The 18,005-nt window shown below is 36.8% G+C and overlaps 1 protein-coding gene across 11 annotated transcripts in view; it reads right to left on the reverse strand.

Annotated features, from left to right (window-relative positions):
* BCAS3 (BCAS3 microtubule associated cell migration factor) overlaps positions 1–18,005 on the reverse strand; it is a 591,905-nt gene that overhangs the window by 343,534 nt on the left and 230,366 nt on the right. For all 11 annotated transcript variants that reach the window (XR_005364629.1, XM_038547981.1, XM_038547978.1 and 8 more), the window contains exon 15: positions 7,986–8,250. Coding sequence is in view for 10 of the 11 variants with exons in the window: in XM_038547981.1 (XP_038403909.1) it covers positions 7,986–8,250 (265 nt within the window). In the remaining variant the exon portion in view is untranslated. The remainder of the gene's footprint in view (positions 1–7,985; positions 8,251–18,005) is intronic.

Raw genomic sequence — 18,005 nt, forward strand, 5'->3', positions numbered from 1 at the left:
AGCATCTTGTTTTCAGTAAGGTATTATGAGGTCTCTCTCTTCCACCCATTTTCCCTAAAGAATTCATCTGGTCTCTCTGAGAAATGATAGGAAGTGACAGAAGAATATTTAAAATATATATGGTTTTGTTGTATAGTAAAGGTAAAGATTAGCATAATATTGTAATTTTGCAACATCATAAAAAGGACAATAAAAGAACTTATAAGAAAACAAATTCACTAGGAACACTATTAGATCTAACAAGAACAAATTAGAAACAAAACTTCATTCTGAACTAAAACAATAAACTACACATAACCAATAGAAACCCAGGTAGTAAACTAAGATAGCCTAAAAGAAGATTTTATCCAGTTAACATGTATATACTACATATATACTCCATGTGATATGAGGCATAAAATTTAAAGCAGAACTACAGTGCACATGATTGATTTTTCTTGGCAAAAATTAAAACATACAAATGGAAACTTCAATCCACAAGTAAACAGCGATGTGGAAAGAGAAGGCAAGAAACATCCCATTATTATTGATTGTCTTAAGTAGGTGAAACTATATAAGGCTTAAATGTGTGGTTGTTTTGTATTTACAATTGTGATGTGGTGTGTATCAAGAAAACTACTGATCAACAAAAGCAAGTAATTACAAAACCATTAAATAAACAATTTCTGAGTGGTAAAAAAGAACGCATCATACAGATGCTAACAAGAAAAGTGATGCTACCAGTTATTTAAAAGTACTTCACTAAAACCTGGAGACTTCAAGTCCAAGAATTCGGAGGCCCCTCTAGAGGTCTCAGTCTCCTCAACCAGCTCCATTTGGAAGAAGCAGAATCTGGAATTCAGAAAAAAGCTGTGACTCAAAGAGGACTCCTCCCCTGAGGAACAATGAGTCGATGGGAAAGGAGACACTTCCAGGAACTCTGGAGAACTGCAGAAGCGAATCCAAAACCCCTCTGTTAACTTGATAGAAACAGGATAAAAAAAATTTTTTTAAAAAGCCCTATCATGTAATGAATGTCATATTCCTGAACCTATGTTGGAAAACTAATTTGTAAAGTAAAGAAATGCAAAGACTCAAGAGTAGGTGAATAAATCAATCAAATTGTGTTTCCTGATGTAGGATATTAAAATGAGCAAAAACAGATGAAACAGAAGGAATGTTGCTACTTGTACCTTCAGGTTTGTGTTGTTATCTCCCTTCATTTCAGAAACAGTATCAGAAGTCAAAGGCAACTTATCAATACAAAGTCCAACAATGCTATAAAAGCCTATACATAATAAAGTCACAATTATATTTCATTTACTCCTTAGTCACTGAATTACTCATTTATTCTGTTTTCTGGGTAAGAGGCCTACACAAAAACACAAAAAAATAAATCAGTCCTTATACCCCCTTAATAATAAACAGTATCCATGACAATAATCATAGTAGCTAATCATTCACTGCAGATTTGATATGTACCAAACACTACTTAAAGTGTGGTGATCCTGACCGTAACTCTGTAAAGGTAGGTAATATTATTACACTCATTTTATAGATAGAAAATTAGGGCATGGGTATATTAAGGAATTTGTTGAAGATTACAGACTTAGGGAATCATGGAGGATAGAGTCTACCACAGGCAATCTGACTCCAGGTCCTCTAACTGCCTTCCCAACTTAGTGATGGATATCATGGAAAAAAAGGGGGGGGGGCGGTTAAAAGGAGTGAGCAACAAGTACAGATAAAGAGCATACAGGAGGAGTAAACACATAAAATTACACACTTTATGTGAAGAGGGAGAAAGTGCAACATCAGCTGAGCTGAGCTTGACAGATGCATTCATCATTTACCTGAAGAAATAAGCAGAAAGCAGTTCAGAGGGAGGAACAAGATGTCGGAGCTGGAAAGCAAAGGCAAGTCATTAAATTTGCGTGGGGCATAAAAAATAGTGGAAGAAATGGTTTCTTCATTCATCAAAAATTTACTAATTAGTAGAAGAAATGCTGTTCTCCTAGAGGACAATTTTCTGATCTTTGCCCCTTTCTTTGAAGTTCCCAAAACCTACCACCAGCCTCATGTCCTGATTCCATAAAGAAACTAAAGCAGTCTTCTCTTTCCCCATTTTCTTGTTCCCTTTTATATCAGTGCTTCTTGACAGACTTATCAATACTGGTTTCCCTATTTCTCTCTTCCCATCTTGCCAAAATCCACTCCTGTCAGGCCCCTACCAACTCTACCAAACTGCTCTTATTGCAGTCACGTAGCCTCTGTGTTACTAAATTTGATGGTATTCTTTTTCTCAGTCTTTATCTTAATTGACCTACCAGCAGAATTTGACATACTGTTCCCTCCCGTCTCACAGAAAAAAAATTTTTTTTTCATTTGGCCTCCAGGATTTCTCATGTATGGTTTTCCTTCTACGTCACTATCTACTTAATGGCGGAAGACCCAGGGCTCAGTCCTGAGACATCTTCATCTTCTTTTTTTCATATTCACTCAACTCACTTATGATCTCATCCAGCCTTTGGCTTTACTTAGCCCTTCCAAACATTTATCCTCAGACTAGCCCTTTCCACCAAACTCCAAGCTTGTAGGCTGAGCTATCCACTTAATATCACTAGGAGGTCAAAGACACATCTTAAAGTAAACATCCAGAACTTCTGATCCTGGCCCTATCCCCAAACCTGTTTTAACAGTGTTCCTCATTTCACTTGAAGATAACCCCATCCTTCCAGCTGCTCAGGCCAGAAACCTTACTAATCACCCTGACTCCTCTCCTCTCATACTTGATATAACATATACCAGAAACTCTGTTGACCCTACCATCAAAACGTATCAAGAATAAAATCACTACTCACAATCTCCATTATAAACAATTTAGTCTAAGCCTTGTCTTCTCTCACCTGGATTTTTGCAATACTCTCCTAACTAGTCTCACTAGGCTTCTACCTTTGTCAACCTTAGACTGAATTTTCAATACAGATCTCTGTTTCAATCCTGCTAGAACACTGTCTTACCACATCACTTTTATTCTCAAAGCTCTCCACAGTTTTCCATCTCATTCTGAGTAAGAGTCAGAGGCTGAAAGGATCTAACCACATTTCCTCCATGACCTCATCTGCTAATATGCTCCGTGTATACTGTGCTTCAGCCACACTGTCCTCTTTGCCTTTCCTTGAACACTCCAGGCACATTCCTGGCACAGGGATTTTACACTGGCTGTTCCTTCCACCTCAAACTTGTTCCCCAAATATCTGCATGACTTTCTCCCATACTTCCATCAGATCTCTGTTCAAATATCATCATCTCAGTAAGCCCTGGTAGGAAGCTTTCTAATTTCAAATTGTGAAATTCTCTCCAGGCTTTCTCTATTCCCCCTTCCATTCTTTATTTTTCTCCATAGCACATAAAACTACCTACCTATCCATCTATCCACCCATCCATCCTGTTCATGGTTCATTTCACTCCACTAGAAAGTCAGCTTCATGGGAACAGGGATGTTCTCCTCTTTTGTTCACTACTATATTCCTAGGGCTCAGGAACAGTGCCTAGACATAGTAAACATTAATTGTTGTTGAATAAATGAATGTATCTCACAGATGTTAAAATGAAAAGCAATGTTACCATGAATGAAAATTCTTCATTCTGAGCAGTAATGATTTAAATCTCAATTGTTTTTATTAGGACTTTAAAGATGTTTGAAAACTCTGGCTCGAAGCCTTAGAATCTACATTTTACCAATACTTCATGAAACATCAAGATACAAAATACAAACAAGAAAAAGACCCGATTTTCATAGAAGTCAATCTAATGGAAGTCAATATGTTACTTGTTAATGAACAAGTAAACATATTATTATAATATGTTACAAGTATATTCAAAGTGCCAATATCAAGACTGATACAGATGACACAACATTGAGATTTTTTAGGAGAGGCTTAAGAAATGAAGCATTATTTTTAGCTAGATCAAAATGAAATAGGGTTTTAGTAGGCACTCAAGGAGGTAATAATTATTTCAAATAGAGAAAAGAATATAAATAAGAAAGGTGCCAAGAAATGAACATGTGACATATTCAGGGAAGGGTACAAAAAACTAGGTGCGATGGGGCAAGGAGTTAGAAACAAGATGGGACCTTCTCTAATGTTCTAAAAGAATGATGAGACACTGAAAGATTTTATGCAGGAAAGTGGAGGATAATATTTATGGATAACAAAGGAAATGCCTGTGATAGTTGTGAAAGGTTGGAGGACATCGAAACAGATGAGGTAAGAAATGATGATCACGTATTCTTAATCATTTTTGTGCCAAGGACTACTTGGACAGTCTGGGAAAGCCTGTGGATTCTTTTTCAGAATAAAACTTATAAATGCAAGGAATAAAGTAGAACTACAAAAAAAATATAGAAACATAGTTATCAATATAGTATAAAAATTAAGTTCTGTTGTGTATAATAAATATTTAAATCAGTAATTTTATTACATAACATAATTCCAAAGCAATGAGGAACATAATATTTCAAAATATGTTCAGTAACTTAAAACATTTCAAGATATATATATTTTTAAATATAATGCGATACAGATGTATCTGTGTTTTTATTGGTGACAATGTCACAAGTACTACTAATATTACTGTCATGTGTTGTCTATATTCAAAATAAAAGGAAAGGCTTAATTTTCATTAGAGGATGGTAAACACAAAGACATAATTTCTCCCTATGCATGTTCATGGATTTTAAGTTAAGAACCCTCAGGGAAACTAAAATCCAGGCAGCAAGATAGGAAATGAAGGAGATATTTAGAGAGAATATATTTCAAATAAATAAACATCCTCTGTTAAGTAAAATAAATAAATAAATAAATAAATAAATAAATAAATAAATAAATAGCAAAAAGATAAAATAATCCTAACCTAAACTGGATTAACTCCAGAGAGCAAAAAGGAAATATCCCTATATCAACTTCTAGTTAACAGTTTCCTTTACTTTGCTAAAAAGAGCACAAACAATGGTAATACCGCCAAAGCATGATTCATTTTCAAGATGAATCCCTCCCTGTTCAAAGGTTTACATTGTTTTGACCAGCATCAGACTGTTTATCCACACAAACTGTAAATACATTATTTTTAGAACTGACCAACAACAATGCCCATTTTGTTTTGACATGTAGGACACAAAAAGAACATGGAGAAAAATGACCATCACTCGAATGTCTTCACTTCAAAAATGAGAAATACTATATACAGAGGAATGGGATGGAATTCCAACATAATAAAATTTTAAAACATTATCAGGAGGAAAATGCCTCCTGAAATTCCTTGCTTTCAAAGAGAATGTTAAGTACAGCAGTACTGTCAAACAGTTTAATCTCTTCTCTGAGACACCTTCTGTTGGCTTCACACAAAAAAAGGGAAGAAAGCTGTTAAAGCAATAAAGCCAAGAGAAAATCCTTTATTTTTACTCAGAAATTAAGTATTGTTCTTCAATTATTTCTTCTTTCACAAATGACAAATCCTTAATTGATTGGAACCTTGCACCCTTCTACAAAAATACACTGCAAGTTATTTGTTCATGGTTATTTAATTTCTGCCTTTTCCCTTGGACTAGAAGATACATGAGAGCAGAGGTTACCTCAATTTTTTTGTACATTATAATCAAAGCCTAGCACAAAACCTGGTATATGGTAAGCTTAATAGGGAAGGAAGAACAGGAAGGGAAAAGAAGCTCAAAAGAAGACTTTCTGAATATATGTAAATGTAAGGACTATGAATCCTTCCTAATTTTTTACTATTATATTATATCTGTTCTCTGGTGAACCTAGCTGCACCACATGCATTCTGAATCTTTTTCCATAAAGTGTTTGGTGGAATTTAACTAAGAAAAATACTCAACACAAAGAGAAAGGTCCTCAAAGAACCTGTACGATGAACTAATTATATGACAAAATATTTACACCTAAAAGTTTAAGTAATTATTCCTGAAGTAAGATTTCTTGCAAATGGCTGAAAACAAATATCCCATAGCTTACTAAGCTTTTTTTCCTTTTAAATTCCAAGTGCTTTTTAAAATGACTTAACCTAGGACTGATTCTAAAAAGATTTTCAACCTTTTGAAGATCTTAGATCACTAGTTAAATTAAGTAAACATAAATAAAACAAGTGTTCTTATAAGAATAATGGTGCCAAAGCATAAAGCATCATCTAAGGAGAAAACAGAAGTCCTGAATTTTTTTGAGTTACAGATCTCCCCAGGATCCATTTACCAACATATGTTTACAGCCTACCTTAAAACGTCCTACAAAAAAATACCTATCTAGAATTGATTAGGTATTACCAAGGGATATATGTTTAAGCAAAAGCTAAAACAAATAAGGATGGGCATATATCCAAAAGAACTGCAGAGGGATTCAAACAAATACTTGCACATCCATGTTCATGAGAGCACTATTCAAAACAGCAAAAAAGGTGGAAACAACCCAAATATCCATCTGTGGAAGAATAGGTAAAAGTATAGTATATACATACAGTGGAATATTACTTGAGCATAAAAAGTAATGTACCGATATATACTACAAAGTGGCTGTACCTCCAAAACACACTACATCATATAAGCCAGAAACAAAAGATCACCTATTGTATGATGGCAGTTATATGAAATATCTAGAAAAGGTAAATTCACAGAGATGGAAAGCAGATTGGTGGTTGCTAGGGGCTTAGGTAGAGAAGAATAGGTAGTAATTGCTTAAAGAATATGTGGTTTTGGGGTGCCTGGGTGGCACAGTCAATTAAGGGTCCAACTCTTGGGTTCGGCTCAGGTTGTGAACTCAGAGTCAAGAGGTCAAGCCCGACTTCAGGCTTTTCACTCAACTCAGAGACTGCTTAAGATTTTCTTTCTCTTCCTCTATCCCTTCCCACCAGGTGCACGTACTTTCTCTCTTGAATAATTAAATAAATAAATATTTTTTAAAAAGAATATGTGGTTTTCTTGGATGAGGAAAATGTTTTGGAACTAGTTAAAAGTGGTGGTTCATTGTGAATGTACTAAATGCCATTGAATTGCTAACATTTTTATGGACATTTCAGATCAACTGAATAAATAAAAATTGGTTTCTGTAGTAACCATTATGTCTCTATATAATTTCCTATTCTTAAAAACCTAAATTGGTCATCTATCAAGGAGAACCTGCAATGCTCTTAAAAAAAAAAATGGCGTCTAATATAAACAAGTTTTTTTTCTTTTTTTTTTTTTTTGTCATTCTAGTGGAAGTAAAGTGGTACAACATTCTGGTATCTACCAAGGTCAAGATTCATATACACATCCAGCATTTCCATTAAAAGATGAGTACACATTAGCACCAAGAAACAAGTATAAAATAAACTTTCATTGCATCACTACATATATTAACCCAACACCAGAAACCTACCAAATACAGATCAACAGCAGTGGTAAAAAAAAAAAAAGAAAAAGAAAAAAAAATGTGTACAATGAACTATGTAAGAGCAATGGAAATTAATGAAGTAAACCTACACAGAAGTGAATTAATCTCACAAACACAATCCCTAGAGACATATTTTAAAATATAATGCAAATACTGCTCTAAAATACATGACTCACAATGATCCCTCTCCCACAAGTATTTCTTAATGAACTATATAGTATTGACTCTGGTAAGAGAAAGAATTTTCTGGAAAAAATCTATACGTATGTGATTTAATCTATAAATTTATAAAAATACTCTTGAACTTTATATTCCATGCATACGACACAAAGTATGCCTTATACGTTAAAAAAAATTAGCATGGCAAAGATCACTGTTCCTATATTGATTTCAATTTATTGACTTAATAAATTAAGAATGTTCCAAAATGAGCCTAAGACCTTTTCTTTGCATAAAAAGATCAGGGGAAAAAATGTTTTAGTTATTTTATCCCATATCTCAGAAAGTAAGGCTAATAAGAGAAGGATGGTAGGGTTCAGTGAAGAGAGAGAAAATCAGGTTTACCGTGCAGTGGTGACCCGGAAGGGCTGCTTGATAGACCAGGAACAGGGCTACAGCGCCCTCCTTGCTTAGACGTCAGTTCTTGCTCAATTTCTTCCAGCCCCGCACTTTTCTGGAAGCGGCTCATACGATTCACAACTCGTGGTGACATGTGTGTTCGAACACAAGGCTGGCCACCGTATGGGTTGATGGGGAAAACGTGGGAAGTCCCCCGGAGTGTACTGACCACGACCCAGCGACAGTCGTGGCTGAAGCAGATGTCCTGTACCTAGGAATGGACAGGGAAAAAAACACAAAAATGATTGCAACTACTTGGATTGATATGTTAATTAGCTGAATTTAATTTTTTTTTAAGGGGGGAGAAAAACTATTTGGATTTATCTCATATCACACACATATCACCAGGTATAAATAGGAATACTTGTCTTGTTACCAAATTTACCTAATATCAAGTTATAAATTAAAAATTTGATTCTACAGATGAGTAGAGATGAAACTCTACTGAGATGAGTTTCATGGTGAATTTTTTTTTTTTTTTAGATTTTATTTATTCATTCATGAGAGACACAGAGAGAAAGAGGGGCAGAGACATTGGCAGAGGGAAAAGCTCCCCTGTGGGGAGTCTGATGCAGGACTTGATCACAGGACCCCAGGATCATGCCCAGAGCCAAAGGCAGATGCTCAACCACTGAGCCCCCCATGTGCCTCTCATGGTAAATATTGATCAAAACTCCCTATCAGGGATTTGATATGTTTTCGAGTAGAGAATTTTGTCCCTTACAGCACACAGTGTCAGGTCAAAAATCAGGACCTAGGCAGTTTCATCACAGAGCTACAAAAAATATATGAGTCAGGTATATTTCTCTAAATTAATTTGCCTTCTAGCAAGCATAAAGTAGTAAAAATAAAAACAAACATTATACAATATAAGTGAAGGTATTAATTCAATCCTTCATGAGCAAATATTAAGTTTCATGCTAAATATTAGAAATGGGCACTGGGGGGGCACATGATGGGATGGGCAGTATGTGTTATGTTATATGTTAGCAAATCGAACTCCAATAAAAAATATACAAAAAAAAAAAAAGAGGTAAATAAAAAATAACCTTTGGGAAAAGTTAAGAGGAAGGAGCCAGACATAGTCTCATGGTCTGAGGAACAACTATACACATCTGCTTGTTCTTTCATGTGCATAAGATTTTTATTTAAAAAAAAAAAGAATCTTTGGGCTCACAACCTCAGGAGAAGAAGACATGTAAGAAACTCATGAGAACTCATGAGAATGTAAAATATAAAAAGTGAAGTAACTGAGCCACAGCCCCAGGAGTGCGATTCCAGCAGCACAGGCCCCAGATCGGACCGGACCAGATCTGACCGGACACAGCCCAGGATCCTGCGCTACCCCCGGGAAAGGCAGAGGTGCGGAGGACACAGGACAGCGAGGACCCTCTTGCTGCTGGGCACCCCGAACTGTGCAGATCAGCACTCCTGCCACTAGAGCATCCAGGCCAGTACAAACTGGGAGACTGTGGTAGTTACTGTGGGAGCTGACTCCAGAGCTGGAGAGCTGCCTGCCACCAGTATTGTTGCTTCTCCTGGTGTCACCCTGTGCCTGAGACGGAGTGGGGCTACCAGGGAACAGGGGCCTCACAGGATAAGCAGCTCCCACTGAGCCATGCACACAGGTGAGAGTCAGCACAGCAGGTCAGGTCCCTCCCCAAGAAGACCAGCTGGAAGGACAGTGGAAGAGCAAGTTCTTAGTTGGGCAGCACTGGAAAGCTTCTGGGGAAGTCGAGGGATTTAGAGTATATAGAACCAGAGGATACCCCTCTTTCTTTCTGTTTTTGTATTTTCTTTTTTTTTTTATCTTCCTTTTTCCAATACAACTCGTTTTTAGCCACTCTGCACTGAGCAAAATGACTAGAAAGAAGAACTCACCACAAAAGAAAGAATCAAAATCAGTACTCTCTGCCACAGAGTTATAGAATTTGGATTACAATTTGATATCAGAGAGCCAATTCAGCACAATTATAAAGCTACTGGTGGCTCTGGAAAAAAGCATAAAGGATTCAAGAGACCTCATGACTGCAGAATTTAGATCTAATCAGGCCGAAATTAAAAATCAATTAAATGGGATGCAATCCAAACTGGAGGTCCTAAAGACGGGAGTTAATGAGGTAGAAGAAAGAGTGACATAGAAGACAAGTTGATGGCAAGGAAGGAGGCTGAGGTAAAAAGAGAAAAATGATTAAAAGACCATGAGGAAAGGTTAAAGGAAGTAAATGACAGCCTCAGAAGGAAAAATATATGTTTAACTGGGGTTCCAGAGTGCGCTGAAAGGGACAGAGGACCAGAAAGCATATTTAAATAAATCATAGCTGAGAACTTCCCTAATGTGGAGAGGAAAACAGGCATTCAGATCCAGGAGATAGAGATCCCCTCCTAAAATTAATAAAAACCGTTCAACACCTCGACGTTTAATAGTAAAACTTGCAAATTCCAAAGATAAAGAGAAAATCCTTAACGCCACAGAGACAAGAGATCCCTAACTTATATGGGAACAAATATTAGATTAACAGCAGACCTCTCCACAGACACCTGGCAGGCCAGAAAGGGCTGGTAGGATATATTCAGGATCCTAAATGAGAAGAACATGTAGCCAAGAATACTCTACCCAGCAAGGCTCTCATTCAGAATAGAAGGAGAGATAAAGAGCTTCCAAGATAGGCAGAAACTGAAAGAATATGTGACCACCAAACCGGCTCTGCAAGAAATGTTAAGGGGGACTCTGTAAAAAAAAAGAGGTTGCCCAAAGAAATAATTCACAAAAACAGGGACTGAATAGGTATTATGATGACACTAAATTCATATCTTTCAATAGTAACTCTGATGGTGAATGGGCTTAATGATCCCATCAAAAGACTCTGGGTTCCAGACTGGATAAAAAAGCAAGAAAGAAAGACCCATCTATTTGCTGTCTACAAGAGACTCATTTTAGACCTAAGGACACTTCCAGCCTGAAAATGAAAGGTTGGAGAACCATTTACCATTCAAATGGTCCTCAAAAGAAAGCAGGGGTAGCAATCCTCATATCAGATAAATTAAAGTTTATCCCAAAGACTGTAGGAAGAGATAAAAAGGGATACTACATCATACTTATAGAATCTATCCAACAAAAGGACCTAACAATCATGAATATTTATGTCCCTACTGTGGGAGCTGCCAAGTATATCAATCAATTAATAACTAAATTAAAGACATAATTAGATAATAATACACTAATACTGGAAGATTTCAACATGGCACTTTTTGCAAATGACAGATCTTCTAAGCACAACATCTCCAAAGAAACAAGAACTTTAAATGATACACTGAACCAGATGGATTTCACAAATATTTACAGAACTTTACATCGAAATGCAACTGAATACATTCTTCTCAAGTGCACATGGAACTTTCTCCAGAATAGACCACATACTGGGTCACAAATCAGGTATTAACCGATACCAAAAGATTGGGATTGTCCCCTGCATATTTTCAGACCATAATGCTTTGAAACTTGAACTCAATCACAAGAAGAAATTTGGAAGACATTCAAACACATGGAGTTAAAGAGCAGCATGCTAAAAGATGAAAGGGTCAACCAGGAAATTAGAGAAGAATTTAAAAGATTCATGGAAACTAATGAGAATGAAGACACAACCGTTCAAAATCTTTGGGATACAGCAAAAGCAGTCCTGAGAGGAAAAAACATTGCAATACAAGCATCCCTCAAAAAACTGGAAAAAACTCAAATACACAAGCTAACTTTGCACCTAAAGGAACTGGAGAAAGAACAACAAATAAAACCTACACCAAGCAGAAGAAGAGAGTTAATAAAGATCTGAGCAGAACTCAATGAAATAGAGATCAGAAGAACTGTAGAACAGATCAACAAAACCAGGAGTTGGTTCTTTGAAAGAATTAATAAGATAGATAAAACATTAGCTAACCTTCTTAAAAACAAAAAAGACTAATAAAATCATGAATGAAAAAGGTAAGATTACAAGAAAATACAAACGATTATAAAAACATATTATGCGCAGCTATACATCAATAAATTAGGCAGTCTAGAAGAAATGGACGCATTTCTGGAAAACCACAAACTATCAAAACTGGAACAGGAAGAAACAGAAAACCTGAACAGGCCAAAAACCAGAGAGGAAATTGAAGCAGTCATCAAAAACCTCCCAACACACAAAAGTCCAGGGCCAGATGGCTTCCCAGGGGAATTCTATCAAACGTTTAAAGAAGAAACAATACCTATTCTACTAAAGCTGTTCCAAAAGATAGAAAGGGATGGAATACTTCCAAACTGGTTCTATGAGGCCAGCATCACCTTAATTCCAAAACCAGACAAAGACCCCACCAAAAAGGAGAATTATAGACCAATATCCCTGATGAACACAGATGCAAAAATTCTCAACAACATACTAGCCAATAGGATCCAACAATACATTAAGAAGATTATTCACCATGACCAAATGGGATTTATCCCCGGGATGCAAAGCTGGTTCAACACTTGTAAAGCAATCAACGTGATAGATCATATCAACAAGAGAAAAAACAAGAACCATATGATCCTCTCAATAGATGCAGAGAAAGCATTTGACAAAATACAGCATCCATTCCTGATCAAAACTCTTCAGAGTGTAGGGATAGAGGGAACATTCCTCAGGATCTTAAAAGCCATCTATGAAAAGCCCACAGCAAATATTATTCTCAATGGGGAAACACTGGGAGCCTTTGCTCTAAGATCAGGAATACAACAGGGATGTCCACTCTCACCCCTGTTATTCAATATAGTACTAGAAGTCCTAGCCTCACCAATCAAGCAACAAAAAGAAATAAAAGGCATTCAAATTGGCAAAGAAGTCAAACTCTCCCTCTTCGCAGATGACATGATACGGTACATAGAAAACCCAAAAGAGGGCAGCGAAGGTGGCTCAGCGGTTTAGTGCCGCCATCAACCCAGGTCGTGTTCCTGGAGACCCAGGATTGAGTTCCATGTTGGGCTCCCTGCATGGAGCCTGCTTCTCCCTCTGCCTATGTCTCTGCCTCTCTCTCTCTCTCTCTTTCTCTTTCTCTATCTCTCATGAATAAATAAATAAAATCTTAAAAAAAAAAAAAAGAAAACCCAAAAGACTTCACCCCAAGATTGCTAGAACTCATATAGCAATTCAGCAGTGTGGCAGCATACAAAATCAATGCCCAGAAATCAGTGGCATTTCTATACACTGAGACTGAAGAAAGAGAAATTAAGGAATCAATCCCATTTACAATTGCACCCAAAAGCATAACATACCTAAGAATAAACCTGACCAAAGAGGTAAAGGATCTATATCCTAAAAACTACAGAACACTTCTGAAAGAAATTGAGGAAGACACAAAGAGATGGAAAAATATTCCATGCTCATGTATTGGAAGAATTAATACTGTGAAAATGTCTATGCTACCCAGGGCAATTTACACATTTAATGCAATCCCTATCAAAATACAGGTTTTTCTTTAGAGAGTTGGAACAAATCATCTTAAGATTTGTGTGGAATCCGAAAAGACCCCGGACAGCCAGAGGAATATTAAAAAAGAAAACCAGAGCCGGGGGCATCACAATGCTGGATTTCAGGTTGTACTACAAAGCTGTGATCATCAAGACAGTGTGGTACTGGCACAAAAGCAGACACACAGGTCAATGGAACAGAATGGAGAACCCAGAAATGGGCCCTCAACTCTATGGTCAATTAATACTCGACAAAGCAGGAAAGACTATCCACTGGAAAAAGGACAATCTCTTCAATAAATGGTGCTGGGAAAATTGGACAGCCACATGCAGAAGAATGAAACTAGACCATTCTCTTACACTACACACAAAGATAAACTCAAAATGGAAGAAAGATCTAAATGTGAGAAAAGAATCCATCAAAATCTTAGAGGAGAACACAGGCAACACTCTTTTTGAACTTGGTCATAGCAACTTCTTGCAAGATACATCTATGAAGGCAAGGGAAACAAAAGCAAAAATGTATTGGGACTTAAGATAAAAAGCTTCTGCACAGCAAAAGAAACAGTCAACAAAACTAAAAGACAGTCTACAGAATGGAAGAAGATATTTGCAAATGACATATCAGATAAAGGGCTAGTATCCAAGATCTATAAAGAACTTATTAAACTCAACACCAAAGAAACAAACAATCCAATCATGAAATGGCAAAAGACATGAACAGAAATTTCACAGAGGAAGATATAGACATGGCCAACAAGCACATGAGAAAATGCTCCACATCACTTGCCATCAGGGAAACACAAATCAAAACCACAATGAGATACCACCTCACACCAGTGAGAATGGTGAAAATTAACAAGACAGGAAACAACAAATGTTGGAAAGGATGTGGAGAAAGGGGAACCCTTTTGCACTGTTGGTGGGAACGTGAACTGGTGCAGCCACTCTGGAAAACTGTGTGGAGGTTCCTCAAAGAGTTAAAAATAGACCTGCCCTACGACCCAGCAATTGCACTGCTGGGGATTTACCCAAAAGATACAGATGCAGTGAAACACCGGGACACCTGCACCCCAATGTTTATAGCAGCAATGTCCACAATAGCCAAACTGTGGAAGGAGCCTTGGTGTTCATCGAAAGATGAAAGATGTGGTCTATATATACAATGGAATATTACTCAGCCATTAGAAATGACAAATACCCACCATTTGCTTCGACGTGGATGGAACTGGAGGGTATTACGCTGAGCGAAGTAAGTCAATTGGAGAAGGACAAACATCATATGGTCTCATTCATTTGGGGAATATAAAAAATAGTCAAAGGGAATAAAGAGGAAAGGAGAGAAAATGAGCGGGAAATATCAGAGAGGGTGACAGAACATGAGAGACTCCTAACTCTGGGAAACAAACAAGGGGTAGTGGAAGGGGAGGTGGGGGGGGGTTGGGGTGACTGGGTGACGGGCACTGAGGAGGGCACTTGACGGGATGAGCACTGGGTGATATGCTATATGTTGGCAAATTGAACTCCAATAAAAAAAAATTATATATAAAAAAAGACTGCTTCCTAGTCTGTCAGTGAAAAGAAGTTTCCTCTTTCATTTTAAAAATACTTCTGATATAAAGTGGTGCTAACAATCAGTACCAAGGCAGGAAAACAGAATTCCACTTCAATGCTTACTTAGAAAACTGTTCTTAAAGAAGCGCTTCTGCTCTATGACCTTAAGGACACATCAGGATACTTAAATGAACAGAGAAGATACTAGCTGTCAAGAGACAGAGAGGGTTTAATCCTTTAAATAACATAGAGGATAACAAGTCATCTTCTCACAAAATGCAAAATGATATAACTGTTGGTGTTATCAAACAAGTTGGGTGGTCGTTCCTACGTTATTAAAGACAAGAAAGACTATATATGATGGCAAAATAGTAATAAAATAATGACATCATCTGCATGATATTTGCACCTCAATTTTGTAATGATATATTTTTTTAAAAACTTTATTCATTTATTCATGAGAGACACAGAGAGAGAGAGGCAGAGACACAGGAAGAGGGAGAAGCAGGCTCCATGCAGGGAGCCTGACGTGGGACTCGATCCCGGGTCTCCAGGATCACGCCCTGGGTGCCAAACCGCTGAGCCACGCAGGGATCCCCCTGTAATGATATTTCTAGTAAAGATTTTCTCATCACAAAACAGGAAAGCTAGATGGGAGGTGTATCTCTGTTTTAGTGCTACAGTACCAAATATCATGGCAAATAATATTTACCAAGTACAGATCAGGCAATTGTTAGAAACAGAAGTTTAAACAAGTACAGTAACAAAAAAAAAGACTATCAAAACACCTACCCTCAAATTTAGGAAGCAAGCATACTTTGATAATTGTGATTTTTTTTAATTTACTATCCTGTAGTCAGGAATTGACCCAATCCAAGCAGATCTGGGCAGCAAAAGATATACTCCAACTTAGCATTTCAAACTGGTATGAAGCTGGAGCAAAGAATGAAGGTGAACATGGGACAAGTACAGGTTTCTTCCAGAAAAGAGTCAGCAAACTTTTTTAGTAAGGGGCCAAAATTTTAGGCCTTGTAGGCAAGAAAACAAAACCAAGGATACTATGTAGGTACTTAAAATAACAAGAAAGAAAACAAATTTTGACAAAATTTTTTTACCAAATAGAATTTTTTGTAATGTAAGTCTACTAAAGAAGAATGGAGTCTGTTTTTTACAGTAGATAATATTTTGTTTATTTGGGGCTCAAAGCTAGTATTATTATTATCATCAAATAGATCCCAAGGCTTATGTTTATAAAAACCATTCTTAGCTCATGAGATGTACAAAAACATAGGGCCACATATGGCCAATGGACCATAGTTTGCTGACCCGTTTTATACCACCATCATGGTAGTAAATGTAAACTTGTCAAATCATCATAAACTTCAAAGCAGAAAGGACCTCAGAAATCTAAAGTCAAGGTCAAAAACACAGTAAGACCCTCAGGTCAATATTATTCCTATGGTTTATAAGATACTTCACAGTAAAGAGAGGGGAATCTACACAAAAAGCCTTCCTCATATGAAGAATCTATGCAAGATATTAGTTAGAAACAAGGGACCAATGAGACTATAGTTCTTTTCTAAATTCCACAGCAAGCAGGCATTCTGCTTTGTTTTCAAGGTGAATATAGCAGTACTCAATTCAACATTAACATGTAACTATTGGAGAAAGTAATCTTAGTTGAAAGAAAATCACATATACATACACACATAAACCCCACAATCTCAAGACAACTATTTTAAAGTATCTTGCACATCTTAATGCATAGACAAGAATGTATAGATATGTATATGTATATGTGTATGTGCATATAAACATACATATCACATAAACACAAATATAGATACATGAAGACATGTGCATGCACATACACGTACATAATTTTTTACTGGATAACAGCAACCAACTTGAAATATAAAATCATTAAACTTCAATATTATAAAAGATAGTGAAAACACATGGAAATAGCACTATATATATATAAAGCCTTTATATATGATCACAAGCTTTCCTTACTGGGAGCATATAAGGGTAAATGTATCTATCACTTACTAGCTACACAGCCATGGAAAAGTTAGTTAACAACTCTCTGCCTTATGCTTCTTCATTTGCAAAATGGGAACAATAATGCAAGTCTCATAGGGTTTTAGATTTAATGAATTAACATGTAAAGCACTTAGAAGAGTGCTTACCACTTAATAAGCAGTAAACAAAGATGTTCGCTGTAATTATCGTAATTACCATAAAAATACATCCCTACTCTTCAAACATCTCAGTTTTCACTGCTAACAACATAGACTAAACCACTATCATCACTTGAACAGGTTACTTTTAAAAGACTCCTAACTGGACTCTTACTTGAGACCATCTACAAGCAACAGAAGACAAAGTAGATGAATTGTACTTATCAAAATTAAAGACTTTCCTGCATCAAAGAATATTATCAGGGACCCCTGGGTGGCTCAGCAGGCCTGCCTTCTGCCCAAGGCATGATCCTGGAGTCCCACATGGGGCTCCCTGCATGGAGCCTGCTTATCTCTCTCTGCCTATGTCTTTGCCTCTCTCTTTGTGTCTCTCATGAGTAAACAAATAAAATAAAATCTTTAAAAAAATTTTTTTTGAACCACAGAATATGATAAAATATTTCCAAATAATACATCTGATAAGGGTCCAGCATGTAAAATACATAAATAAGTCTTTTGACTCAATAACATAAAGAGAAATAATTCAATCAAAAATAAGCAAAAAATTGGATATTTTTCCAAAAAAGATACAGAAATCGCCAAAAAGCAGGGGCACCTGGGTGGCTCAGCGGTTGAGCGTCTGCTTTCAGGTCATGATCCTGAGGTCCTGGGATCAAGTTCCCATCGGGCTCCCTGCAGGGAGCCTGCTTCTCCCTCTATGTCTCTGCCTCTCTCTGTGTCTCATGA

The sequence above is a fragment of the Canis lupus genome, chromosome 9, assembly GCF_011100685.1.
Source record: "Canis lupus familiaris isolate Mischka breed German Shepherd chromosome 9, alternate assembly UU_Cfam_GSD_1.0, whole genome shotgun sequence".
NCBI classification, from domain to species: Eukaryota; Metazoa; Chordata; class Mammalia; order Carnivora; family Canidae; genus Canis; species Canis lupus.